Consider the following 27,673-nt stretch of genomic DNA (forward strand, 5'->3'; position numbering starts at 1 on the left):
TTTACCATTTTAACCATTTTAAGTGTACAGTTCAGCAGTGTTATGTATATTTAGATTGTTGTGATCTCTAGGACTATTTAATCTTAAACTGAAACTTTATACCCATTAAAAACTAATTCCCTCTCCTTTACCCATCTCCCCAGCCCTTGTCAACCACTTTCTACTTTCCATTTATAGGATTTTGACTATTTAAAATACTTCATATGAGTGGAACCATACAGTATTTGTCCTTTTGTGAGTGACATTTTGCTTAGCATAATATCCTCAATGTTCATCCATTTTGTAGCATACGAAAGGATTTCCTTCTTTGTTAAGGCTGCATAATATTCCATTTTCTTTATTCGTTCATCTGCCAATCGACATTTGGGTTGCTTCCACCTCCTGACTATTGTGAATAATGCTACAATGAACATCAGTGGGCAGTTACCTCTTCAAGACCCTGCTGTCATTTTTCTTGGTTATATACCCAGAAGTGGAATTGTTGGATCATATGGTAATTCTCTTTTTAACTTTTTGAGGAACCTCCATACTGTTTTCAATAGCAGCTTCACCATTTTATATTCCCAGCAACAGTGCACAAGGATTCCCTTTTTACCATGTCCTTGCCAGCATTTCTTCTTTTAAAAAAAATTAATTAATTAATTAATTTTTGGTTGCCTTGGGTCTTTGTTGCTGTACACGGGCGTTCTCTAGTTGCCGCGAGCGGGGGCTACTCTTCATTGTGGTGCGCGGGCTCTTCATTGTGGGGGCTTCTCTTGTTCCGGAGCATGGGCTCTAGGCACACAGGCTTCAGTGGTTGTGGCATGCAGGCTCAGTAGTTGTGGCACACGGGCTTAGTTGCTCCGTGGCATATGGCATCTTCCCAGACAAGGGCTCGAACCCATGTCCTCTGCATTGGCAGGCAGATTCTTAACCACTGTGCCACCAGGGAAATCCCTTGCCAGCATTTCTTATCTCTTGTCTTTCTGATGATAGTCATTCCAACAGCCTGAAATAATACCTCATTGAGATTTTGATTTGAATTTCTCTTATGATTAGTGGCATTGAGCATCTTTTCATATGTTTGTTGGCCATTCATATATCTTCTTTAGAGAACTGCCTATTCAATTCCTTTGTCCGTTTTTTATTCTTTATTTGTCATTGCTGTTAATTGTAGAAGTTCCTTATATATTCTGGATATTAACGCCTTATCACATGTAGGATTTGCAAATATTTTCTCCCATTCTGTAAGTTGCCTTTTTACACTGTTGATAGTTTCCTTTGATGTGCATAAGTTTTAAAATCTGATATAGTCTCATTTATCTTTTTTAGTTTCATTGCTTGTGCTTTTGCTGTCACATCCAAGAAACCAGTTGCCAAATTAAATGACCTAAAACTTTCCCCCTATGTTTTCTTCTAGGAATGTTACAGGTTTAGGTCTTTAAGCCATTTTGAGGTAATCTTTGTATATGGTATAAGTTAAGGGTACTACTTCACTCTTTTGCAGCTGGATATCCTATTTTCCCAACACCATTTATTGAAGAGACTATCCTTTCCCCGTTGTGTAGTCTTGGCATCTTAGCTGAAAATCATTTGGCCATATATGCAAGGGTTTATTTCTGGGCTCTCTTTTCTGTTCCATTTTCTATATATTATGCCAATACCACACAATCTTGATTACTGTTGCTTGGTAGTATATTTTGAAATCGGGAAGAGTATGGTCTCCAATTTTGCTCTTCTTTTTCAAGACTGAGTTGGCTATTAAGGTCCCATGAGCTTCCATGTTAATTTTGGGATTTTTTTCTATTTCTGCAAAGAATGCCACTGGGATTTTAATACAGACTTCATTAAATCTGTAGGTCTTTTTAGCTAGTAGGACATTTTAACAACAGTCAGTCTTGCAGTCCATGAGCATGAGATGTCTTTCCATTCTTTTTGTCTTTCTCTGATTTTTTTAGCAATGCTTTATAGACTTCAGTGTGCAAGTCTTTCACAGCCTTTGTTAAGTTTATTCCTAAGTATTTTATCCCTTTTGATGCCATAGAAAATGAGATTGTTTTCTTAATTTCCTTTTTGGATTGGTTGTTGTTAGTGCATAGAAACACAAGTGATTTTTGAAAAATTTTTATATTAAGGACTTATGTGGTATTATGTTATATGGATAGTATAGTTTATTTCACCAGTCCTCTATTGAGAAACATCTATGTTGTTTCTAAATCTTTGATGTTACAATGTTGCAATGAATAGTCTTGTGAACAACTCATTTTTCACATGTAGAGTTTATCTGTTAGATAAATTCCTAGAAGTTAAATTTCTGGATTAAAGGATATATACGTTCAAAAATTTCATGATTATCACCAAAGCATTATGATTTTGACATAAGATAGTCAGAATTTGTGATGCTGTTTATTTAAAATTATGAGAGTACTTTTTCTTCTAACTTGCACTTTAAAGGTAATTTACCTTGTCTTTCTTCCAAAGCAAATAAGTAGATTCACAAATCACACATTTATGGTCAAGAGTCCAAGAAAGGGGTCTGTGTTGATTTCTGCGGCAACTTGATGAAAAATGTGAAAGTGATGTGTACCAGTGAATTTTTTCTAAAATACAGCTGAAGGAAAGTCTTTGAAAATTATATGTTGAAAGTGATCCCCCATAAATACATCAGTAAAACTTTGTTAGTCATCCTTTAATAGCAAAGATATTCTCTTTATGATTCACAAATAGTGAGTTATTTTATACTTTTAAAATTGTGTGATTATAATTTTGTTATTAAGATGCTTTTCTGTTTGTGGAATTTGCCATTTAAAGCTGCTTAGCATTGAGTCTTGTCCCCAAGAGCTCGTTTGAAAGTTGTGTGACGTCTTCTAACGGAGTGGATCTCCTTTCAAATTAACTGCATTTACTAACCAGGAAAACATAACTTCTGTAAATTGTATGTTTAAGTAATATTTTATGTATAAAAGACAAGAAGAAAATCAGTATTCCAGATACAGAAGGCTGATTTCTACAGTTGGCAATGGTACTTCAGTATCTGAAAGATGACGTGAAATGTGTACAGGCTTCTCTTGATTAAAAAGTTGCCCAAGTCTATCAGATTATCAAAGTGTTCCATTCAAAAAATGCTCATCGCTTGCTATTCCGGTAGAAAGTAGCAACCTTGTCACCTAAACACAACAGGAGCTCTTGCAGATTTCAGGAAGAAGCGAGTAGAATGAACTTTATTTATGGCAGAATAAATTTAGAAATAAAACTTGAAACTATTTGATTTTAGAGAACTGATTTGTGACTTGCAGAGATTACCAATAAACAATTAAATTATAGAACGTGAAAACTGGACAGGCTTTTATTCTATTTTTATTTATTTACTCTGGCCACGCTGCACAGCTTGTGGGATCTTAGTTCCTCGACCAGGGATCGAACCCTGGCCCTCGGCAGCGAAAGCGCAGAACCCTAACCACTGGATGGCCAGGGAATTCCCTGGAAAGGCTTTTAGAGATGATACAGCCAAACTTCTGTAATGAGGTGGAAATAGACCTAGATTGGTTAGTTTGTGAGCCAAGCATCACATCAGACCGGGGAAATGGTCCACGTGTGTGTTCCAAGCAGCAATTTATTCAATACTGAAAAAATTGTGTGCGGATCTCAAGTTGGTCTTATGTTTTATATTTATAATATATATATATATGTAAGCATTCTGGAATGATTAATATTATATATAAATCATCTAGGAAAGTAAAGAACTTGATGATAACCTGGAATATAGGAAATAAAATGTATAGGATGGCCACATAGATTAGTGGTTAAGAGTGTGGTGTCTGATTGGAATCTTGGCTCCACTACTGTGGGACTTTGTGTTTTGGTTTCCTCGTCTAGAAAATGTAGGTAATAAGCGGCTGACTCAAAGGGTATAAGGATTACATGAGACAATCTGGATAAAGGATTAGTATAGTGCTGGGTATATAGTAAACTCTCAATAAATGTAAATTGCTGTTCTTGTTTTGTCAGTATGTCAAAGAAAAGAGGACGGATTAAAAAGCATTTTCAGAATAAAGTCAAAATACGTCACTAGTACTTTCAGGTCAATGGGACTGAATTGGACCCCCTATGAAAAGGTGGAGGGGATCAAATGACGTAGACCGCCTTAGCAACAGGCCCCCAAAGAAGGTGAATTTCTGTACCCAATAGGCATCTGCGCTGCGGAGAAGGCAGCCAATGGATGATGGAAAGACGAAGAGGGAGGACGCGCCAATTCTGCTGCCTGAGCCTCGGCCCAACAAAATGGCGGCGGCGGCGGCGTCGCTTTGTTTCCGCGGCTCCTGCGGAGGTGGCAGCGGTGGCGGCCTTTGAGCTGTGGGGAGGATCCAGCGCCAGCTGTAGTGACGACTAAGAGTCCAGTGCATTTCTATCGTAACTGGGCACCGGGGAGTGCAGAGTGGCGCCCTACGGTCGCTGAAGCCGACAAGGCGTTGAAGCGAAAACATGACTGCTGAGCCCATGAGGTAAAACACAACCCCGTCTCACGGATCCCAGTGGTTTCGGCCTACGCGCCTTCTGAGCCGGGTGTTTGGGAAAGCTTTGGCTTGGTGGGTTAGGCCTGTGTTTTGCTGAGCGGAAAGAGGCATCGTTTTCTCCTTAGGTGAGGAGGGTTTCGGGGTTTCGGCGGTAGGCTCCAACCCGGGGTGGGGGTGGGGGGGCGCGGCCTGGCGTGTCCGGCGCTTTCTCCAGCCTCCCCGAACCGCGGAGCTTAGTTGGTCTCCTCTGTTTATTCTTTGGTGCTTGTGGAATTGAGACCCTGAAGTGGGAGGCGGTTTTTGGTATCCCGGTCTTTCTTCCTAATCTTTGGGCCTAGAGACTGCTAGGGGAAGAAGGGGTGGGGGTGAGGGGTGGGAAGAGGGGGAGGGGCGGTCGGGAGGATGTGAGATCCTGGGACGACTTAGTGGCGTTTGGACTGCTGAAGACGGGAAGTACCCCGGCCTTGCGGAATTTTATTTTTTTTTTCTGCAGCCCCTGGGGACAAGCCCATTTTGTGGAGTGAACGGGTGGGTCTTGCCAGTATTCCTTATCTATCCCAGACCCTGAGGGGTATCCATGGATTTACCTATAGGCAAAGGGATACTAACGCAGGGTTTTGCTTCCAGAGGACCCCAGTATACTACTTTTTGTGTAGTCCAGCTTTAAATGGGTGGTAAGGCAGTCCTTAGGTGTTTCTCCAATTTATGGGCAAATTTTGAGCAAAAGTAATTAGACCTTATTTTTGTTTATTTATTTATATATTCCAAGAGGGGTGGGGAGCACGTTAACATGGGTTGATGGGAAGTAAGATCTATTTCAAGGAAGTAGTGCCTGGCAGGCCACCTCTTACCAATCGAGCACGTTTATATTAGGTTGAGGCTGCTTTTCTCTTGTGCTTCTGATTTGCCTCTTGATAGTGTCTAAAAATAATGGGTTGTTAATAAGAAATGTATACCACTTTTACACAGGTGGCTGGCTTGCTTTTCAGACAGTTTGACATTTGACTTTTCATCCCTTGTGAATTAAGTAATTTTTCTACTCTGAGATGTATCCTTGGTGCCTGGTGGCAAAGTAAGATTACAGGGATCATAGATCAGAATTGCATTCATAGTTGGCAAAATATGCTTTTGAGTAACTATTAGGATGGTGTATATATATGTGTGTGTGTGTGTGTATTTATATATATATATATATATATATATATATATACTCTTTAACAGTTTGACATTTGACTTTTCATCCCTTGTGAATTAAGTAATTTTTCTACTCTGAGATGTATCCTTGGTGCCTGGTGGCAAAGTAAGATTACAGGGATCATAGATCAGAATTGCATTCATAGTTGGCAAAATATGCTTTTGAGTAACTATTAGGATGGTGTATATATATGTGTGTGTGTGTGTGTATTTATATATATATATATATATATATATACACATCATCTTAATAGTATATAGGTATATATGTTTTTAGAGCACTTTACCTAGTGTATAGAATTTGGGAATGAACCTATGATTTTTATTGTGCCTATTTTTCTGCATTAACAAGCAGTAGATGGAAGATGTTTTCCTTCCTTTGAGGAAAAAAAATGCACTTTAGTTCTTAGATTATAGATCCCTAGTTGTGTAAGGATTGTGGCCTTGGTTTTTGAATTTGTGCTAATTGGTCAAAGTGCAATAAGCCTTTACGTAAGGGGTATTGGGCACATAAGAGGTACCCAGTACAACTTGTTGGTTAGTTATTATCAGGTGCCCATGTTCCTGTACATGAAGGGTGTACCTTACAGTTAAATATGACCACTAGATTTTACTAAATCTCACAAAGTCTGCCTCTAAAACCATAGCTTGAACTTGGATTTTCTCCCTTTCTTTAGGGTGAGCAAATTAATTATGTATAGACTTTCTGAATAGAATTATTCATTTTATGCCAGGGTCAGTTTTCCTTATGAGCCTTGAATTTTTGTTGATCTTAGTGGTAAAAGTAATAATCATAACTAAAATAGAGTGCTTACTGTTGACTTTTACCTGTGTAATCGTGATTAATTCTCAGAACAACTCTATGGGTAGGTACTTGGTGTTCCCCTTTTTACAGATAAGGAGGAAACTGAGGCATAGAGAGATCAAAGAACTTGATCAAAGTTATATAGTTTGTAATTGGTGGAGCTGGAATTGAACCCAGTCTTGACTCCAGAGCTTATGTTCTTAACCACAGGCATTAATACCTCCTTGAGCTGCCAGATACAGTGTGATTATGACCATTTTAATTTAGCCCAAGTGTTACAATGGAAGAAGTTCATGTTAGCTACTATTGTCATTTGTTGTAGGTCTTTTGAGTTTGTAGGTGTTTATAATATTTTGTCTTTTATGTTCACATGAGATAGTAAGATAACTGAAGCATTTAATTCCAGGAGAATCTTAAGCTACATGAAAACCCCCTTGCAAAGAAAACATGTATAAATGTGAAGAATTAATTTTAAAAAGTGTGATGCTGATTATTTACTATGAAAGTGCTCCAAGTGGGTGTTCAGAAGAACTGTCTCAGTCTGAAGTGTCATTCATCTCAAGCCATAATTGTAGTTAAAGGATAATCTGACAGGTAATGCTTGAGTGAGTTGAACCCACAATACCAAATCACTCTTGATTCTCTTCTAATGTGAGGCAGAAATAATATGAACAATTCTATGAATTGTCATTAATTTTATTTTACACAATTGTTCCAGATTTTTTCTTTATCAGATCTTCTGTCCAGCACTTAAAAATAGGAGCAAAGATTAGTTTCTAATTTTTACTTACATTTATAAAAAAAGAACATTCCTAGGATTCTGTGGTAAAAAAATAGCCAAAAGGCAAGAGGGAGGAAAATAAATGGATGATTTGGCTAAATCATACAGTTGGCTCTGTGTTCCTCCACTCAGTACTGAGGATTTCATTCTGTGGTTGGTTGAATCCGAGGATGCAGAACTGCTGATACCGGGGGCTGACTATGGGACTTGAGCATCTTCAGATTTTGGTATCTGTGGTGGGTCCTGGAACCAACTCCCCTCAGATACCAAGGGACAAATATACACTGAAAAATCAGTGGCTCAGTTTTCAAAGGTTTTGTTATTTATTTTATTTTTTTATTTTTGCGGTACGCGGGCCTCTCACTGTTGTGGCCTCTCCCGTCGCGGAGCACAGGCTCTGGACGCGCTGGCTCAGCAGCCATGGCTCATGGGCCCAGCTGCTCCGCGGCATGTGGGATCTTCCCGGACCGGGGCACGAACCCGTGTCCCCTGCATCGGCAGGCGGACTCTCAACCACTGCGCCACCAGGGAAGCCCTGTTATTGTTTTTAAAGAGTTTTTTGTTATTTATTTTGTTTTAAATAAGATTATTTCTTCAGTTTTTTGGCCTGAAAGATCAGCCTCTTATTGACAGGTAAACTTTCATTCATTCATTCATTCATTCATTCATTTATTTATTTATTATTTGCAGTACGCGGGCCTCTCACTGTTGTGGCCTCTCCCGTTGCGGAGCACAGGCTCCGGACGTGCAGGCTCAGCGGCCATGGCTCACGGGCCCAGCCGCTCCGCGGCACGTGGGACCTTCCAGGACTGGGGCACGAACCCGTGTCCTCTGCATTGGCAGGCGGACTCTCAACCACTGCTCCACCAGGGAAGCCCTCATTTATTTTTATATAAAGATCTTGGAGATTTGATGGAACTTGTCATTCTAATCCTTATGGCAATTGATTACTTGAAAAGCTGGAAGTAATATAACCAGTTATTGGTCTTAAATTTTTAAAGGTAGAAGTGGTCCTACTTGAGAGATGTTTGGAAAATGTCTTAGAAAGTGTCTGTTATGTGGTAGTTCAACAATCAGTTGCATACTAATCTATTTTTGAAAAATGTTATCTGTGAAATATGTGCATTCCCACTGTGTGGAAATTATTAAGCCAGGCCTATGGCAGCGGAGTACGTGCAAATTTTACAAAGGGTTTTGTAAATATTCAAATGCCAGCTGTTTCGTTATGTTATTGGTGGGGATGAAAAGAAAGACATTTGTGATTTTAATTGTGATCAGGCCACTTCTCATTATTGGCAACCCTTGGTATAGTTGACCATGAGCCTTCACTTTTATGTTGTATTTCTAGGATAAGATAAATGTAGTACTTAAAGGTATTTGTATATAGATTTAGGTGTGTGAAATAATTTTTTCTGTAAGAAATTGTGTGTATTTATGTGCCTATTTCACTTTTGAAATCTGAATAAATTTATGGATTGGGCGACAGAATACAGGCAATTCTTGGGTTTACAGGAAGTCTTTTTCCTCCAGAGCTTGAATGTTCTCTTGGACATTGGCAGAAGCTGTTAAAATGGGTTAAGCCATTGGAAAATGATGTATAGCTCTTCCTTTAGGAATATTGAATATAGCAGGGCAGTAAAAGGAGTGTCTAAGTAGGATCTCTATGTACATGTATCCTAATGCTTGTTTTATTGGCTTGCTAGCTGACATGCAGGATGATTAATCTCCATAGCTCTTCATCTGTAAAATAGAAGTAAGTTTAAAAGATACTGATAAAGCCTGCAGTTCTGGAGGAGATAACATGGTTATAACAGCGGTTCTTAAAAGACAGTAAACTAAAAGCTCTTTGGGGGTCTTTGTTAATTTTTAAGTGTTTTAGGAGTGTAAAGAGGTCCTGAGACTAGAAGTTTGAGAACTGCTGGTTGTAGAGGAATGAATGCTTAACTCGAGCCAAACCTGGGTGTTCTAGTTACAGCTCTGTTGCTCAACTGATTGTTGTGGACAAATCATTCATCTTTTTAGGCCTCTGCTTTGTCATTTACAGAATGAACTTGTACTAGATAGTCTACAAAGTTATTAAAAACATAATCCTGGTTATGTTAGTGTCGATCATTTTTTGACTTTGTTTGCCTTTTTGGGGGTAGGGAGAAGAAGTGATGAGGGAAAGTTTCTTTGTTCAATGTATGCATATCTTTTTTGCCTTGAAGCGTACATGGTTAGGATACAGGTGTTTTGTTGCTAATATAATCTCATATACTATCACATACACAAACATTTATTAGAACGGAAAAACTTTGCTGGGAAGTTTGTTAATAATTATTACGGCTCAGGATATGTTCTGTTTTGAAAGATTACTATATCCAGTATATTTCTGCTCTTTTATGATTGGAGATGATACTTCTGAAAAGACCTATATTCTAGCTGATTGTGATTTTTGCCCTGGGAGAATGTTCTGTGAATTTTGCTCTCTAGCAACTGTTTTCAGATCCTGTCTCTGAGACTTTGTCTCTGAGTTTTGGCTTGAAGTAGCCATTCTTGGTATCAGTAGTCCAGCTTTCTTGTGAACTGTTACATAAAATATTTGTTTAAGAAATTTATTGGTATGGTAGTGGTGTTCATGTGTGTATACCCTATACTCCATATTTTGGAGGAATGCTTTATTAGTTGATCAAATACTTGAGTTCCAACTAGGTGCCAGGCAGTGTACTAGTGTATGCAAAGGGTAAAAGACAAAATTCCTGCCTCCTTAAAGCATTCTTTATCTAAGGAGGGAAATAGTAAGTAAATAAGCAGTTACAAAGCAGTGCTAAAATGGAGGTATATTGGTTGTGCTAGGGATCAGAATGAATGAAAGCCTAATTTGGGGTATGTTTAGGAAAGTTTTGCAGAGGAGATGGTATCTGTATTGGGTCTTGAAGGTAAGTTAGCAGTTAAGGGTTGGCTGTGAAAAAGGGCAGTCCAGCAGAGGGATTAGCATGGCTAAAGATTAGGCTTATTTTCCACACAGCAGAGGAAATAAGACATGTTCACAAATAAATTTGAAGCAGGATATAAAGTGCTACATGCAGTGTTGGGTAAAAAGTGACTTGCTGTGGGAGTTTAGAGTAGGAAGACATTTCTGATGGGGTCCAGGGAAGGCTTTATAGAGAGGTAGCATTTGAAGGATGCATCTACTTTTAACAAAGAAGACTGGGGGAGGATTTCAGATGTGAGATAGCAACTTGAGCAAAGAAATGTTGTATATATTAGTGTTTTCTAATTGAAAGGAGGTCAACTTAGACTTTTTAACTCAGTTCCTGGGCAAATATTATATAACCATGTGCAATTAGTATTTTTGCAGCTTTATTGAGATATAATTGACATATAGCATTATGTAAGTTTAAGGTGTACAATGTGATGATTTGATATGTGTATATATTTTGAAATGACTATCACAATAATTACCTTTTTTTGTTATTGTTGTGGAGAGAACATTTAAGATCTACTCTCTAGCGACTTTCAAGGATATAATACAGTATTGTTAACTATAGTCACCATGCTGTATGCTGTACATCAGATCTTCAGAACTTATTTATCTTACAGTGCAGTTCATATGTTAACTTTGATTGCTCGATGATCTTGTAAAAGCCACATGTGCCCTTGTGACTGAGCCTGATAATTTTAATTCAGAAGAGCTATCAAAAGTGTAACCCATTTTCCTTGAAGATTGTGTAGAATTTAATGCACAGATTTTAAATGACTATGAGTGTTCAAAATGTACCATTAGTTGTCTTTATTTTGGTCATTTGTCAGTTGACTTTTGGGTGACATTTGATTTATAAAATCCAAAATCAAAAATAGTTTATTTTTGAGTAATACTGGATTTATTTTGCTTATTTGAATTATATCAGTTATTTTTTGGTTTACTTGATAGCATTCTAAACTTAGTTCTGCTATAACACTTGTTTTGAAAAGTGAATTTGTTCCAACAAGATGGATGTATCAGGGGACAATTTGAGCATAAGACAAAATTTGCATTTGCTTATTTAGGATTTTGTCTGCAAGTTCAGGGCTCAGCAAACTATGGCCACCAAAAAGTGCCCTATTTTTGTAAATACAGTTTTGTTGGAACACACCCAAGCCTATTTGTTTACTTTGTCCTGTGGCTGCTTTTGTAGCACAGTCTCAGAGTTGAATAGTTGCAACAGAGACCTAATGGCCCACAAAGCCTAAAATATTTACTGTCTGGCCCTTGATAAAAAGTTTGCCCTGGGTGAATGCAGGAAACTGCATCCAGCTGAACTGAGTTACATTAAAATACACGCATATATAGGCACATACCTCAGATATCTACCACCTACCTCAGTTCACCCCTTGTGTTATGAGCCACACCCATCCACATCTATTGTTACAGTTTTCCATCCGATTTCAGATAACTCTCCTTCCATCAATTCACAGTAATTCATGAGCTGCAACCCTTCTGATGCCCACTTCCACAAGCAAACTTCAGGTCTTTTTCAAGGTAACGTGCCATATTTATTGTTGCGCTTGTGTATTTCTTAATCACTTAATATGTGTAAACTGTGTAAAATTGTGCTACCATTTCTATTAGGTTTCTGTCATTTTTAAAAAAAATGTGTCACTGATGAAGTTTTTTCAGTGTTGTGCTTCTAACCCCGTTTTTCCCGTGAATCCTGTGGTGTTCATTGCACAATTTTGCATTACCTGCTGATTTTTAGGAACTCATGTTATATTATTGTAGAACTGACTGTAATTGTCATACTGCAAAAAGTATTGATTCGTTCACCAAACATTTCTTGGGTTGTGTGAAGACTAAATGAGTTAATGGACACAAAACACTTAGGTAAGTGTGACATAATAATTACTCAAATATTAGTTGTTACTAATTACTATTACCATGTGCCAAGAACTGTTCTAAGTACTGCTTAGGTAAACAAGACAAATTAAATTAAGGCTCCCCATGGAGCTTACATTATACCTTACACTATACTTAAAAAAATCGGTACTAATTTACATTTTGGCTAGTAACTCTGTTCCCCCACAACAACAAAAAAAAGATGTTTTGGTGTTTTTATAAATGATACTTAAAAAATGTCTATCCATGAGACCTTCAAGATGGTGGAAGAGTAAGAGGTGGAGATCACCTTCCTCCCCACAAATACATCAGAAATACATCTACATGTGGAACAACTCCCACAGAACACCTACTGAACACTGGCAGAAGACCTCAGACCTCCCAAAAGGCAAGAAACTCCCCACATACCTGGGTAGGGCAAAAGAAAAAAGAAAAAATAGAGACAAAAGAATAGGGATGGGACCTGCACCACTGGGAGGGAGCTGTGAAGGAGGAAAAGTTTCTACACACTAGGAAGCCGCTTCACTGGTGGAGACAGGGGATGGCGGTGGGGAAGCTTCGGAGCCACGGAGGAGAGCGCAGCAACAGGGGTGCGGAGGGCAAAGCGGAGAGATCCCTGCACAGAGGATTGGTGCTGACCAGGACTCACCAGCCCGAGAGGCTTGTCTGCTCCCCCGCCGGGACGGGTGGGGGCTGGGAGCTGAGGCTCGGGCTTTGGAGGTTGGATCCCAGGGAGAGGACATGGCTTGGCTGCGTGAACACAGCCTGAAGGGGGCCAGTGTGCCACAGCTAGTCTGGAGGGAGTCCGGGAAAAAGTCTAGAACTGCTGAAGAGGCAAGAGACAATTGTTTCGGGGTGCACGACAAGAGGGGATTCAGAGAACCACCTAAACGAGCTCCAGAGGTGGGCATGAGCCGTGGCTATCAGAGAGACACCAGAGACAGGCATGAAATGCTAAGGCTGCTACTGCAGCCACCAAGAAACCTGTGTGCCAGCACAGGTCACTATCCACACCTCCCCTCCAGGGAGCCTGTATAGCCCGCCACTGCCAGGGTCCTGTGATCCAGGGACAACTTCCCCGGGAGAACACACGGTGCGCCTCAGGCTGTTGCAACGTCACGCTGCCCTCTGCCTCTGCAGGCTCACCCTGCATTCCATACCTCTCCCTCCCCGGGCTTGAGTGAGCCAGAGCCCTCTAATCAGCTGCTACTTTAACCCCGTCCTGTCTGAGCGAAGAACACACGCCCTCCGGCGACCTACACGCAAAGGCGGGGCCAAATCCAAAGCTGAACCCCAGGAGCTGTGCGAACAAAGAAGAGAAAGGGAAATCTCTCCAACAGCCTCAGGAGCAGTGGATTAAATCTCCACAATCAACTTGATGTACCCTGCATCTGTGGAATACCTGAATAGACAACGAATCATCCCAAATTGAGGCGGTTGACATTGGGAGCAATGATATATTTATTTTTTCCTTTTTCTATTTTTGTGAGTGTGTATGTATATGCTTCTGTGTGTAATTTTGTCTGTATAGCTTTGCTTTTACCATTTGTCCTAGGGTTCTGTCGGCCCCCCCCCTTTTTTTTCTTTCTTAGTGTAGTTTTTAGCACTTCTTATCATTGGTGGATTTGTTTTTTGGTTTGGTTGCTCTCTTTCTTTTTTTTTCTTTTAAATTTTAAAAATTTTTATTAATTTTTTATTTTAAATTTTAATAACTTTATTTTATTTTATTTTATTTTTCTTTCTTTCTTTTTTTCTCCCTTTTATTCTGAGCCATGTGGATCACAGGATCTTGGTGCTCTGGTCGGGTGTCAGGCCAGTGCCTCTGAGGTGGGAGAGCCGAGTTCAGGACATTGGTCCATTAGAGACCTCCCAGCGCCACGTAATATCAAATGGCAAAAATCTCCCAGAGATCTCCATCTGAACACGAAGACCCAGCTCCACTCAATGACCAGCAAGCTATATTACTGGACACCCTATACCAAACAACTACCAAGACAGGAACACAACCCCACCCACTAGCAGAAAGCCTGCCTAAAATCATAATAAGATCACAGACACCCCAAAACACACCACTGGATGCAGACCTGCCCACCAGAAAGGCAAGATCCGACCTCATCCACCAGAACACAGGCACCAGTCTCCTCCACCAGGCAGCCTACACAACCCACTGAATCAACATTAGCCACTGGGGGCAGACACCAAAAATAACACGAACTACAAACCTGCAGCCTGTGAAAAGGAGACCCCAAACACAGTAAGTTAAGCAAAATAAGAAGACAGAAAAACACAGAGCAGATGAAGGAGCAAAGTAAAAACCCACCACACCAAACAAATGAAGAGGAAATAAGCAGTCTACCTGAAAAAAGCTTCAGAGTAATGATAGTACAGATGATCGAAAATCTTGGAAATAGAATAGAGAAAATGCAGGAAATGTTTAACAAGGACCTAGAAGAACTAAAGAGCAAACAAACAATGATGAACAACACAATAAATGAAATTAAAAATTCTCTAGAAGTAATCAATATTAGAATAACTGAGGTAGAAGAATGGATACGTGACCTGGAAGCTAAAATAGTGGAAATAATTACTGCAGAGCAGAATAAAGAAAAAAGAATGAAAAGAATTGAGGACAGTCTCAGAGACCTGTGGGACAATATTAAATGCACCAACATTCAAATTATAGGGGTCCCAGAAGAAGAAGAGAAAAAGAAAGGGACTGAGAAAATATTTGAAGAGATTATAGTTGAAAACTTCCCTAATATGCGAAAGGAAATAGTCAAGTAGAGGAAGTTCAGGGAGTCCCATACAGGATTAATCCAAGGAGAAACACACCAAGACACATATTAGTCAAACTATCAAATATTAAATACAAATAAAAAGTATTAAAAGCAGCAAGGGAAAAACAACAAATAACATACAAGGGAATGCCAAAAAGGTTAACATCTGATCTTTCAGCAGAAACTCTGCAAGCCAGAAGGGAGTGGCAGGACATATTTAAAGTGATGAAAGGGAAAAACCTACAACCAAGACTTCACTATCCAGCAAGGATCTCATCCACATTCGACAGAGAAATTAAAACCATTACAGACAAGCAAAAGCTAAGAGAATTCAGCACCACCAAACCAGCTTTACAACAAATGCCAAAGGAACTTCCCTAGGCAGGAAACACAAGAGAAGGAAAAGATGTACAATAACAAACACAAAACAATTACAAAAATGGGAATAGGAACATACATATCGATAATTACCTTAAATATAAATGGATTAAATGCTCCAACCAAAAGACAGACTGGCTTAATGGATACAACAACAAGACCCCTATATATGCTGGCTAAAAGAGACCCACTTCAGAGCTAGGGACACATACAGACTGAAAGTGAGAAGATGGAAAAAGATATTCCATGCATGTGTAAATCAAAAGAAAGCTGGAGTAGCAATTCTCATATCAGACAAAATAGAGTTTAAAATAAAGACTATTAGAAGAGACAAAGAAGGACACTACATAATGATCAACGGATCAATCCAAGAAGAAGATATAACAGTTGTAAATATTTATGCACCCAACACAGGAGCACCTCAATGCATAAGGCAAATGCTAACAGCCATAAAAGGGGAAATCGACAGTAACAATCATAGTAGGGGACTTTAACACCCCACTTTCACCAATGGACAGATCATCCAAAATGAAAATAAATAAGGAAACACAAGCTTTAAATGATACATTAAACAAGATGGACTTACTTGATATTTATAGCACATTCCATTCAAAAACAACGGAATACACTTTCTTCTTAAGTGCTCATGGAACATTCTCCAGGATAGATCATATCTTGGGTCACAAATCAAGCTTTGGTAAATTAAAAAAAATTGAAATCATGTCAAGTATCTTTTCCAGCCACAACACTGTAAGGCTAGACATCAATGACAGGAAAAATTCTGTAAAAAATACAAACACATGGAGGCTAAACAACACACTACTTAATAACCAAGAGTTCACTGAAGAAATCAGAGGAAATCAACGAATACCTAGAAACAAATAACAATGAAAACAGGACGACCCAAAACCTATGGGATGCAGCAAAAGCTGTCCTAAGAGGGAAGTTTATAGCAATACGGTCCTACCTTAAGAAACAAGAAACATATTAAGTAAACAACCTGACCTTACACCTAAAGCAATTAGACAAAGAGAACCAAAAAACCCCAAAGTTAGAAGAAGGAAAGAAATCATAAAGATCAGATCAGAAATAAATGAAAAAGAAATGAAGGAAACAAGAGGAAAGATCAGTAAAACTAAAAGCTGATTCTTTGAGAAGAGAAACAAAATTTATAAACCATTAGCCAGACTCATCAAGAAAAAAAGGGAGAAGACTCAGATGAATAGAATTAGAAATGAAAAAGAAGTAGCAACTGACACTGCAGAAATACAAAGGATCATGAGAGATTACTACAAGCAATGATATGCCAATAAAATGGACAACCTGGAAGAAATGGACACATTCTTAGGAAAGCACAACCTTCCGATACTGAACCAGCAAGAAATAGAAAATATAAATAAACCAATCACAAGCACTGAAATTGAAATTCTGATTAAAAATCTTCCAACAAACAAAAGCCCACAACCAGATGGCTTCACAGGTGAATTCTAGCAAACGTTTAGAGAAGAGCTCACACCTGTCCTTCTCAAACTCTTCCAAAATATAGCAGAGGGAGGAACACTCCCAAACTCATTCTACAAGGCCACCATCAACCTGATAACAAAACCAAAGATGTAACAAAGAAAGAAAACTACAGGCCACTAACACTGATGAACATAGATACAAAAATCCTCAACAGAATACTAGGAGACAGAATTGAACAGCACATTAAAAGGATCATACACCATGATCAAGTGAGGTTTCTCTCAGGAATGCAAGGATTCTTCAATATATGCAAATCAATCAATGTGATACACTTATTAACAAATTGAAGAATAAAAACCATATGATCATCTCAATAGATGCAGAAAAAGCTTTTGACAAAATTCAACACCCATTTATGATAAAAACTCTGCAGAAAGTAGACATAGAGGGAACTTTCCTCAACATAATAAACCCATATATGACTAACCCACAGCTAACACCATCCTCAGTGGTGAAGAACTGAAACCATTTCAACTAAGATCAGGAACAAGACAAGGTTGTTCACTCTCACCACTATTATTCAACATAGTTTTGGAAGTTTTAGCCGCAGCAGTCAGAGCAGAAAAAGAAATAAAAGGAATCCAAATCAGTAAAGAAGGAATAAAGCTGTCACTGTTTGCAGATGACATGATTCTATACATATAGAATCCTAATGATGCTTACTAGAAAAGTACTAGAGCTAATCAATGAATTTGGTAAAGTAGCAACATACAAAATTAATGCACACAAATCTCTTGCATTCCTATACACTATTGATGAAAAATCTGAGAGAGAAATTAAGGGAACACTCCCATTTACCACTGGAACAAAAAGAGTAAAATACCTAGGAATAAACCTACCTAAGGAGACAAAAGACCTGTAAGCAGAAAACTATAAGACACTGATGAAAGAAATTAAAGATGATACAAATAGATGGAGAGATATACCATGTTCTTAGATTGGAAGAATCAACATTGTGAAAATGACTCTACTACCCCAAGCAATCTACAGATTCAATGCAATTCCTATCAAACTACCACTGGCATTTTTCACAGAACTAGAACAAAAAATTTCACAATTTGTATGGAAACACAAAAGACCCTGAATAAATAGCCCAAGCAATCTTGTAAAAGAAAAATGGAGCTGGAGGAATCAGGGTCCGTGACTTCAGACTATACTACAGAGCTACAGTACTCACGACAGTATGAGTACCGATACAAAAACAGAGATATAGATCAATGAAACAGGATAGAAAGCCCAGAGATAAACCCATGCACATATGGTCACCTTATCTTTGATAAAGGAGGCAAGAATATACAGTGGAGAAAAGACAGCCTCTTAAATAAGTGGTGCTCAGAAAACTTGACAGCTACATGTAAAAGAATGAAATTAGAACACTCCGTAACTCCATACACAAAAATAAACTCAAAATGGATGAAAGACCTAAATGTAAGGCCAGGCACTATCAAACTCTTAGAGGAAAGCATAGGCAGAACACTCTACGACATAAATCACAGCAAGTTCCTTTTTGACCCACTTCCTAGAGAAATGGAAATAAAAAGAAAAATAAACAAATGGGACTTCAGGAAACTTAAAATCTTTTGCACAGCAAAGGAAACCATAAACAAGACGAAAAGACAACCCTCAGAATGGGAAAAAATATTTGCAAATGAGGCAACTGACAAAGGATTAATCTCCAGAATTTACAAGCAGCTCATGCAGCTCAATATCTAAAAAACAAACAGCGTGCTCCAAAAATGGGCAAAAGACCTAAATAGACATTTCTCCAAAGAAATACAGATTGCAAACAAACACATGAAAAGCTGCTCAACATCACTAATCATTAGAGAATTGCTGATCAAAGCTACAATAAGGTATTGCCTCACACCAGTGAGAATGGCCATCGTCGAAAAATCTGCAAACAGTAAATGCTGGAGAGGGTGTGGAGAAAATGGAACCCTCTTGCACTGTTGCTGGGAATGTAAATTGATACAGCCACTATGGAGAACAGTATGGAGATTCGTTAAAAAACTAAAAATAGAACTACCAAACGACCCAGCAATCCCAGTACTGGGCATATACTCTGAGCAAACCATAATTCAAAAAGAGTCATGTACCACAATGTTCATTTCAGCTCTGTTTACAGTAGCCAGGACATGGAAGCAACCTAAGTGTCCATCGACAGATGAATGGTTAAAGAAGATGTGGCACATATATACAATGGAATATTACTCAGCCATAAAAAGAAACGAAATTGAGTTATTTGTAGTGAGGTGGATGGACCTAGAGACTGTCATACCGAGTGAAGTAAGTCAGAAAGAGAAAAACAAATACCGTATGGTAACACATATATATGGAACCTAAAAAAAAAAATTGTTAGGAAGAACCTAGTGGAGGACAGGAATAGTATGCAGACATACTAGAGAGTGGACTTGAGTACATGGGGAAGGGGAAGGGAAAGCTGGGAGAAAGTGAGAGAGTGGCATGGAAATATATACACTACCAAATGTAAAATTGATAGCTAGTGGGAAGCTGCCGCATAGCAAAGGGAAATCAGCTCGGTGCTTTGTGACCTCCTAGAGGGGTGGGATAGGGAGGGTGGGAGGGAAGGAGACGTAAGAGGGATGAGATATGGGGATATATGTATATGTATTCACTTTGTCATAATGTGAATACCTGATTCACTTTGTTATAATGCAGAAACTAACACAGCATTGTCAAGCAATTATACTCCAATAAAAAGTCTCTCAACAGATCAAAGATACTTCCTTAAGTTTCTATTTGATGTCTCATTGATTTCATGTACTATTTTATTGAATGATTTTTTGTGCATGTTTTTTATGACTGTAACCTCAGGAGGTGAACCTGATCCTACCTTCAGGGAGATAAAGAATAATCATCTCCTGGGACTCCCCTGGCAGTCCAATGGTTAAGACTCTGCACTTCCACTGCAGCAGGATGGGGTTAGATCCCTGGTCTGGGAAATAAGATTCCACATGCTGCGTGTGGTGTGGCCAAAAAAAGAAAAAAGAATATCTCCTTTTTACTATATTTCAAAATTAAAAGTTTCCCCAGGGACCTCCCTTGGTGGCGTGGTGGTTATGAATCCGACTGACAGTGCAGGGAACATGGGTTCAAGTCCTGGTCCGGGAAGTTCCCACATGCCGTGGAGCAACTACTGAGCCTGTGTGCCACAACTCCTGAAGCCCACGTGCCTAGAGCACGTGTTCCGCAACAAGAGAAACCACTGAAGCCTGTGCACCGCAACAAAGAGTAGCCACTGCTCGTCTCAACTAGAGAAAGCCCGCACAGCAATGAAGACCCAACGCAGCCAAAAAAAAAAAAAAAAAAAAAATTTCCCCCAAATGGGAATATTGTCTTATATAACATCAATATAGTTAGCAAATTTAGAAATTAACCTTGATACAGTACTGTTTCTAATCTACAGACCTTATTTACATTTTGCCTATTGATTCATAATGTCCTTCATAGTGAAAGACTAAAATATCATTTTTTCTGGTCCAGGATCCAGTTCTGGAATACGCGTTGCATTTTATTTTCATGTCTGTTTAATCTTCTTTAATCTGGAGCAGTTCACCGTGCCTTTTTTTTGCCCTCTGTTTTTTGAAGAACACAGGCCAGTTAATTTGGGTTTGTCTGGTGTTTCCTTGTGATTATGTATTTTACTAGGGATAGTATGAAGTGATACACCTTTTTGAGCACATTTTATCAGGATGCACATCTTTGCTTTTACTATACTTTATTATTATTTTGTAAAAATATTTATTTATTTGGCTGTGTCGGGTCTTTAGTTGTGGCATGCGGGATCTTCGTTGTGGCATGCAGGATCTTTAGTTGTGGTGCATGGGCTCTTCATTGTGGCATGCGGGCTCCTGGGCACATGGGCTCAGTAGCAGCACGTGGGCTGTAGAGCGCTCGGGCTTAGTTGCCCCATGGCATGTGGGCTCTTAGTTCCCCGACCAGGGCTCGAATCCCTGTCCGCTGCATTGGAAGGTGGACTCTTAGCCACTGGACCACCAGGGAAGTCCCTACTACATTTTAAAAATGGTTTTACTTTTAATACTAATATTGTCAGCCCACTTTAGAGATTTTGAAGCTAGGCTTGGTTAATTTCTGTAGCGTTAGAGAGAATTTGCCCACCTCTTATTTTTCTTGCCTTTCCCCTTTCCTCAGATACCCCCAACATTCAAAATCAAAACACCCTATTCATGAATTTTCATTGTGTTTTCTGAGTATCTCCTAAAAATAGAGAACTAAGAGTAAATGTTTCATGTTACAGTGACTGGACCTGTTACTGTTAAGTATATGAAATAATACATTTCTTTCGAAGGCTGCCTGTAGAGCATCCAACACAGCTTATTGAATATTTCAATTTAGAGATAGAAGGGAAAATATTTGATGGTACTAAATGACTTCAGGGCTTTTAAAAAATGCTCAACAAATCAACACTCTTTTCTCTTAAGGAATCCCTGAGCAGGCATTATCTTTATCTTAATAAACATTTAGTATTCCTCTGTTCAAGGAAATTTGTTATTTCTCACATGGGAAAAAGAGATGAACTCAGACCAGTTTCCTCCTTTGAGGTGTTTACACTCCGGTAGGGAGTACTCTTGAGTTTTAAACAAGGAACTATAAGCAGAATGTGTTGCTCTTAAAGAGAAGTAAAACAATATTCAGTGGGTGAAGAGGGGAAAGAGAACCTTCTTTGAGCTTAGAGTTGTGGTCAGATGAGATTGGAAAGTCATCTGTGAATTATTTTGCAGAGACCTTCAAATTCTTGCTTAGGATTTTTAAAAATATGTATTTATTTATTTTGGCTGTGCCAGGTCTTAGTTGTCGCACGTGGGATGTTCATTGCGGCATGTTTAGTTGCAGCATGTGGGCTCTTAGTTGCGGCATGCATGGGGGATCTAGTTCCCCGACCAGGGATCTAACCCGGATCCCCTGCATTGGGAGCATGGAGTGTTACCCACTGGACCACCAGGGCAGTCTCTCTTGCTTAGGCATTTGCACTTTATCCTTATTTATAAACATGGGAAGCCCCTGAATGTTTTGAGCATGGGCGTGACAGATATTTGAGTCTCCTCAACTATGCCAAATATACTGGATTCTGCATCCGTGAATTTAACCAAACTTGATTGAAAGTATTTGGGGAAAAAAGTTCCAGAAAGCAAAACTTGAATTTGCTGCACATAGGCAAATATTTATTTACTTATTTATTTTTTTTGGTTGTGTTGGGTCTTCATTGCTGCATGCAGGCTTTCTCTAGTTGCGGCGAGTGGGGGCTACTCTTTTTCTTGGGGGGGTACTCTTCACTGTGGTGCAAAGGCTTCTCATTGTGGTGGCTTCTCTTATTGCAGAGCATGGGCTCTAGGCACGCAGGCTTCAGTAGTTGCAGTGCATGGGCCCAGTAGTTGTGGCTTGTGGGCTCTAGAGTGCAGGCTCAGTAGTTGTGACGCATGGGCTTAGTTGCTCCGTGGCATGTGGGTTCTTGGACCAGGGCTTGAACCTGTGTCCCCTGCATTGGCAGACGGATTCTTAACAACTGCGCCACCAGGGAAGTCCCCTGCTTTCTTGATCTTGCCACGTTCTTTGCCTCCTGTCTCCATTTGAAGACACTGCCTTTGGGTGGGGATGGGGTGTGGCATATTGATGAAATGAAATGTATTTAATCAGTGTGCCAAATAGAATGAAACATTTCTTGAAGTTCCTACTGGGAATTACTGATTTGGCCCATGTGAACATGGTGACTGTTATTGCAATTAAAAAATTCTGAATGTTATGCAGAGATCACTATTTATACATAAGGTAAAATGTAGGTCTTATTCAAATGTTGCTGCTTTATTACTCAAACTTGCATTTTTTTACCTGCATTAGAGCATTTATATCTTTGTAGTCAAAACAGTAGACTGGAATTTGTTCAGTCCTCCATTGTTTCTTCATTGTTTTGGAAAGTTTGACGTTTTCTGACAAATTCTGAATAGTGTTTATTTGCCAAAGTAGGTGCTGTTGGTACTGAGCCTAATAAAACCAGAAATACCTAGGTTCTGCCCTTAAGTGCTTTTAGAATAAAACTAAGCTAATAACACAAGACAAGAAGATATTTAGTGAATTGTATAAACATTTTTCTGGCAACAAATATGGAGATAGCTTATACATGCACACTTATGAACTATCAATACAGATTTTTTTTGTTTGTTTGTTTGCGTTGGGTCTTCCTTGCTGTGCGCAGGCTTTCTCTACTTGCTGCGAGCAGGGGCTACTCTTCATTATGGTGCGTGGGCTTCTCATTGTGGTGGCTTCTCTTGTTGTAGAGCACGGGCTCTAGGCACACAGCTTCAGTAGTTGTGGCACATGGCCTCAGTAGTTGCGGCCCGCGGGCTCTAGAACGTGGGCTCAGTAGTTGTGGCACATGGGTTTAGTTGCTCCGCGGCATGTGGGATCTTCCCGGACCAGGGCTCAAACCCGTGTACCCTGCCTTGGCAGGCGGATTCTTAACCACTGTGCCAACAGGAAAGTCCCAATACAGATTTTTAAAAAAATTATTTTTTTTATTTTTGGCTGCTTTGGGTCTTTGTTGCTGCACGTGGGCTTTCTCTAGTTGCGGTGAGTGGGGGCTACTCTTCGTTACGGTGCGCAGGCTTCTCATTCTGGTGGCTTCTCTTGTTGCGGAGCATGGGCTCTAGGCACAAGGGCTTCAGTAGTTGTGGCCCACGGGCTCTAGAGGGCAGGCTCAGTAGTTGTGGTGCACGGGCTTAATTGCTCCGCGGCATGTGGGATCTTCTCGGACCAGGGCTAGAACCTGTGTCCCCTGCATTGGCAGGCGGATTCTTAATCACTGCACCACCAGGGAAGTTCCCAGAGACATAATTTAGAAGTTTTTTAGTTTTACAAGTTTATTTAAGTGATGCCATATAATACATATGATTTTGCAACTTCCTTTTTCGGTTCAGTATTGTTTTGGGGATTTTGAGGTAACTTTAGATCTGCACTGTTCAATACAATAGCCATTAACTATCTGTGGCTGTTGAGCACCTGAAATGTGGCCAGTGTGAATTAAGATGTGCTGGAAGTGTATTTGCTCAGAGGATTTCAAAGACTTAGGACAAAAAAAATGTAAAATATCTTATTACTAATTATTTTATATTAATTACATATTGAAATGATAATTTGCATATATTGGGTTAAATAAGATTAAAATTAATTTCACTTGCTTTTTCTTTTTTCAAAATGTTTCTAGAAAATTTTAAATTATATTTGTGGCTTACGTTATATCTCTGTTGAACAAACTGATCTGGAATGCTCACTTTTCATTTCATTAGTTTTGAGTTGAATGTGTATACTACAATTCTTCTGTCTACCATTGGTGGATATTTAGAATTTTTTCTAATTTGGTGCTATTAAAAAGTGTTAGAACATTCTTAAATGTGTCTCCTTTGCACATATGCTGGAGTTTCTTTAGGAGGTCAATTTTATTTTTATTTTTTATTGTAAGATGATTGCCAAATTGATCTCCATAATGGTTTTACTAATTTACACTTCCAGTGGCAGTTGGAGAATTTTCTTATTCTATAGTTGTTCACCCTGGCCAATGTGGTTTTGTAGACAACTATAACTTAACAGCTGAAGCAAGCATTGGTAATTCTTTAAGTGTGTCAGCTTATTTCTTTTTGTGACTCTTTTGTAATAGTCAGTGCATGTAGCCCTTTTTTTCTGCACTATTTATGTTCTGAATAAATAAAAATTGATTTTAAAATTTAGCAGCCATGCTACAGGTCCTATTAGGAGGCAGCTGCAATTCCTGCAACAGAAGCATATCTGTCTTTAAGTGCTGTTAGCTTGAGAAAAAACTTCTGGCATCTTTACATGATGGAATACTATACTGCCATTAAAAATTGTTTTAGGAAAATAATGATGCAGGAAAATATTCACTGTATATTAACAGAGGGAAGAGGTTACAAAGCAGTAAAGTAACCATTTGATTTTGTTAAAAACAATGAAAATGTGTGCTAACATTTTCCCCTATGATTATCTCTGCATGGTGGGATTTTAGCTGGCATTTTATTTTGTACTTCACACTTTTCTTTATATTGCACTTTATATAGTGGACTTATTAGGCAAGGAGAATGTGGAGGGAGTCCTCAGCAACAATCACCTAAAACTTCCACATCTGTAATATTATTATAGGCAAGGGAGAGTAAATGAGCTGTAATTGTTCCCATTCTAGATATTAAATATCAGGCTTTCCTTAAGATACAAATGGACCCAACTATATTATTCTATACCCATTGTTTTTCCAGTATTACAGGAAGTTTTCCAAGAATTAGGGATTGTCATTTAACTTCAGTAAGAAGACCATTTGCATTTGATGTGTTCTACTCTTGGGGAAAAGAAATAGTGGAAAATGGATTATTCTCCAGTCCTTTGGAATAAAATTCAGACAGTTTGAGCTCCGGTCTCAACTTGCTTTCATTTGGAATTACCTCATGTATGGATAGATTTGGGTTCAAATCCAGTTCTCTTTGTAACCTTTGGAAAGTTACCCAACTTTTGCGTTGTTTTTTTATCTATGCAGTGGAGACAGTAATACCTAAATGAAAATCTTTATGAGCTGTATAGCATAGTGTAAGCGCTTAACAAAATTGAGTTGCTTTATCTCCTCCTTTTCTATTTTTCAGAGTGGATGCACTTAATAGCTGGAGACAGAACTGATTAGGTATCAATTTCATGAAAAGAGGTATGAGTAGCTCTGATGTACATATCAAAAAGTAGAGAAGTTACTTATAAGTTGATTCTGATTTTTCATACCTTCCCCCTCAGGTTTCTATCACCTGGAGCATTGAGTTCACTAGATTCTAAAGATAAACCAAACGCTGTATTTTCAAAGATTATCTAATCTGTTTATATATCTTTTGCCCTTGGAATGATGGTTTTGTGGCTCTTGTAAAAACATTAATACTATCTCAGACCTTAATCAGCAGTTATCAAAACTCCATTTAGCTAGTGATTGCATTGCAGACCTTATCTGATTCCGTTTTTATTGATTAGGGACGTAAGCTTTATTTTTGTCTGGAGAGATTTGCTTTTTATAACTCCCTCAAAATTGAGTAGGGGTCCAAAAATTAAATGATTAGCTCAATGGCTTGTAGATGGGCTTCGTTAAAGCACTGAATGCTTAGCTATAGATATAGGAATTATGTGACTTTGTCTTCTCTCAGAAAACCTAGATTTTGTTTTTCTCCCCTTTCCTCTTTACCAAAAGAGAAATGAGAATCTTATTTAAATTGGGTTTCAGTACTTTTTGCATTACAATATATAGGGATATAGATTCACTCTGATTCAAGTTCTATAAGAAAATTGATTTTCTTACAATGGGCAAAGTAAAATTGCATTTCTGCTTCATCTGAGGATAGTTTGTTTTTTAACCTTTTTAAATCTAAATTCATTCCCTTTGAACTAAAATGTACTTCATCCCAATAAAAACTTTCCAAAGGTTTCTTTTTTTGAGGGAACTTAGTATGCTTTTGTTAGAAAATAAAGATAGTGATATAATACTTGTACTTATTAATTTTTGTGTTAAAGTGAATAGAATATATTGAATTTAGATAGATGTGCCTCGAATGGAATAAATCTAAGTTTTTCAAATATTTATGCATATTTCTCACCCTCAATTGATTTTTATTTTCTCTTGATTCTGTATAAAACCATTACACCTTTCTCTTTTAATACAGGGAATATCCGTGGTTCAATGTTTGCTTTCCCAAGGTGTTCTTCAGGAAATTCCTGATTCTCTAGCAAACTTTGCTTTTTAAAATGGAGGTTAGCAGGTGACCTAAGAGTTTTAACCCTAAAGGAAACTGTATAAAAATTAGATGAAAAAAATTACATGTATGAGAGATTTAAAAGCATTAGGAAATTCACACTTATAAGGATGGTTCCCCTTTCTTCCCTAGATTATTCCTGGGATACTTAACAGCCTTTCTTTGCCATTAGATTGTGAGTTCCTTAGGGTCAGGTATTATGTATTTATTTTTTATTGCAATACTAAGTACTCACAATATATTCAGCATTTGGTAAATATTGTAAAATGAATAAGTGAATCTTACTCCTCATGAATAAAAAGTGAAATCTGACTGACTTATGGTTAAAACTCTTAGGTCAGTTTGGGAAGAGTTTAAATGGAGTTTAAATGGAAGTTTTTCAGGCAAGTGATATTTGTGAAGCTGACCTGAATTGCCTTTGTTTTGAAATTTTAATGCTTTACAGATGCTTTAAAGGATTTTCCAAAAAGCTTGAACAATTAGAGAGTTATATCTCAACAAACTTATATCTCTTAAATTAACAAATATCTGATTTGCTTATATTATAACTTCTGGATTATGGCTATCTTTCCACTGAGGCATCAGCCCCCTGAAAGAAAGAGATTGATATGACTTTCAGATGTTAAAGTCGGACTGGAAAATTAGAAACTCAGGATGTTAGCCTTTTCTTAATCTCTTTTATTTAGTCTTGCGGAACGATAAGAAAATCATTTAATAGTTAAAGAAGATACGATATTTACCATTTATTATTTATGATAATACCATTCTGATAGCTGGTATTAGTTTAAATTTTCCAGGATTGGAGCCATCAACTGAAAGAAATGAATGAGGAAGTTTAACCAGAGGGACAAGGAATGATTTGTAGTTTTGGGTGGTAAGACTGTCATAGAGTTAGGTTACACACACAGCACAAGATACTCAAATGTTAGGATGAGTACACACAGACTAGGAGCGCTAGTCATCTTGAGACAGGAGGATTAGAGTTGATGTTGAACAGGTTTGTTTGGTTATTTTCTACTCATCTATCAGAATGTAGAACTTACTG

At 38.5% G+C, this 27,673-nt stretch overlaps 1 protein-coding gene across 1 annotated transcript in view; it reads left to right on the top strand.

Moving 5' to 3' along the window:
* Positions 1–4,372: 4,372 nt before the first annotated feature.
* ATRX (ATRX chromatin remodeler) overlaps positions 4,373–27,673 on the top strand; it is a 247,014-nt gene continuing 223,713 nt past the window's right edge. Inside the window, exon 1 of the mRNA XM_007447355.1 lies at positions 4,373–4,481. Within this exon, the coding sequence (XP_007447417.1) occupies positions 4,462–4,481 (20 nt within the window). The 5' untranslated portion in view covers positions 4,373–4,461. The remainder of the gene's footprint in view (positions 4,482–27,673) is intronic.

This window comes from Lipotes vexillifer, unplaced genomic scaffold (assembly GCF_000442215.2).
Source record: "Lipotes vexillifer unplaced genomic scaffold, Lipotes_vexillifer_v1.1 scaffold945, whole genome shotgun sequence".
NCBI classification, from domain to species: Eukaryota; Metazoa; Chordata; class Mammalia; order Artiodactyla; family Lipotidae; genus Lipotes; species Lipotes vexillifer.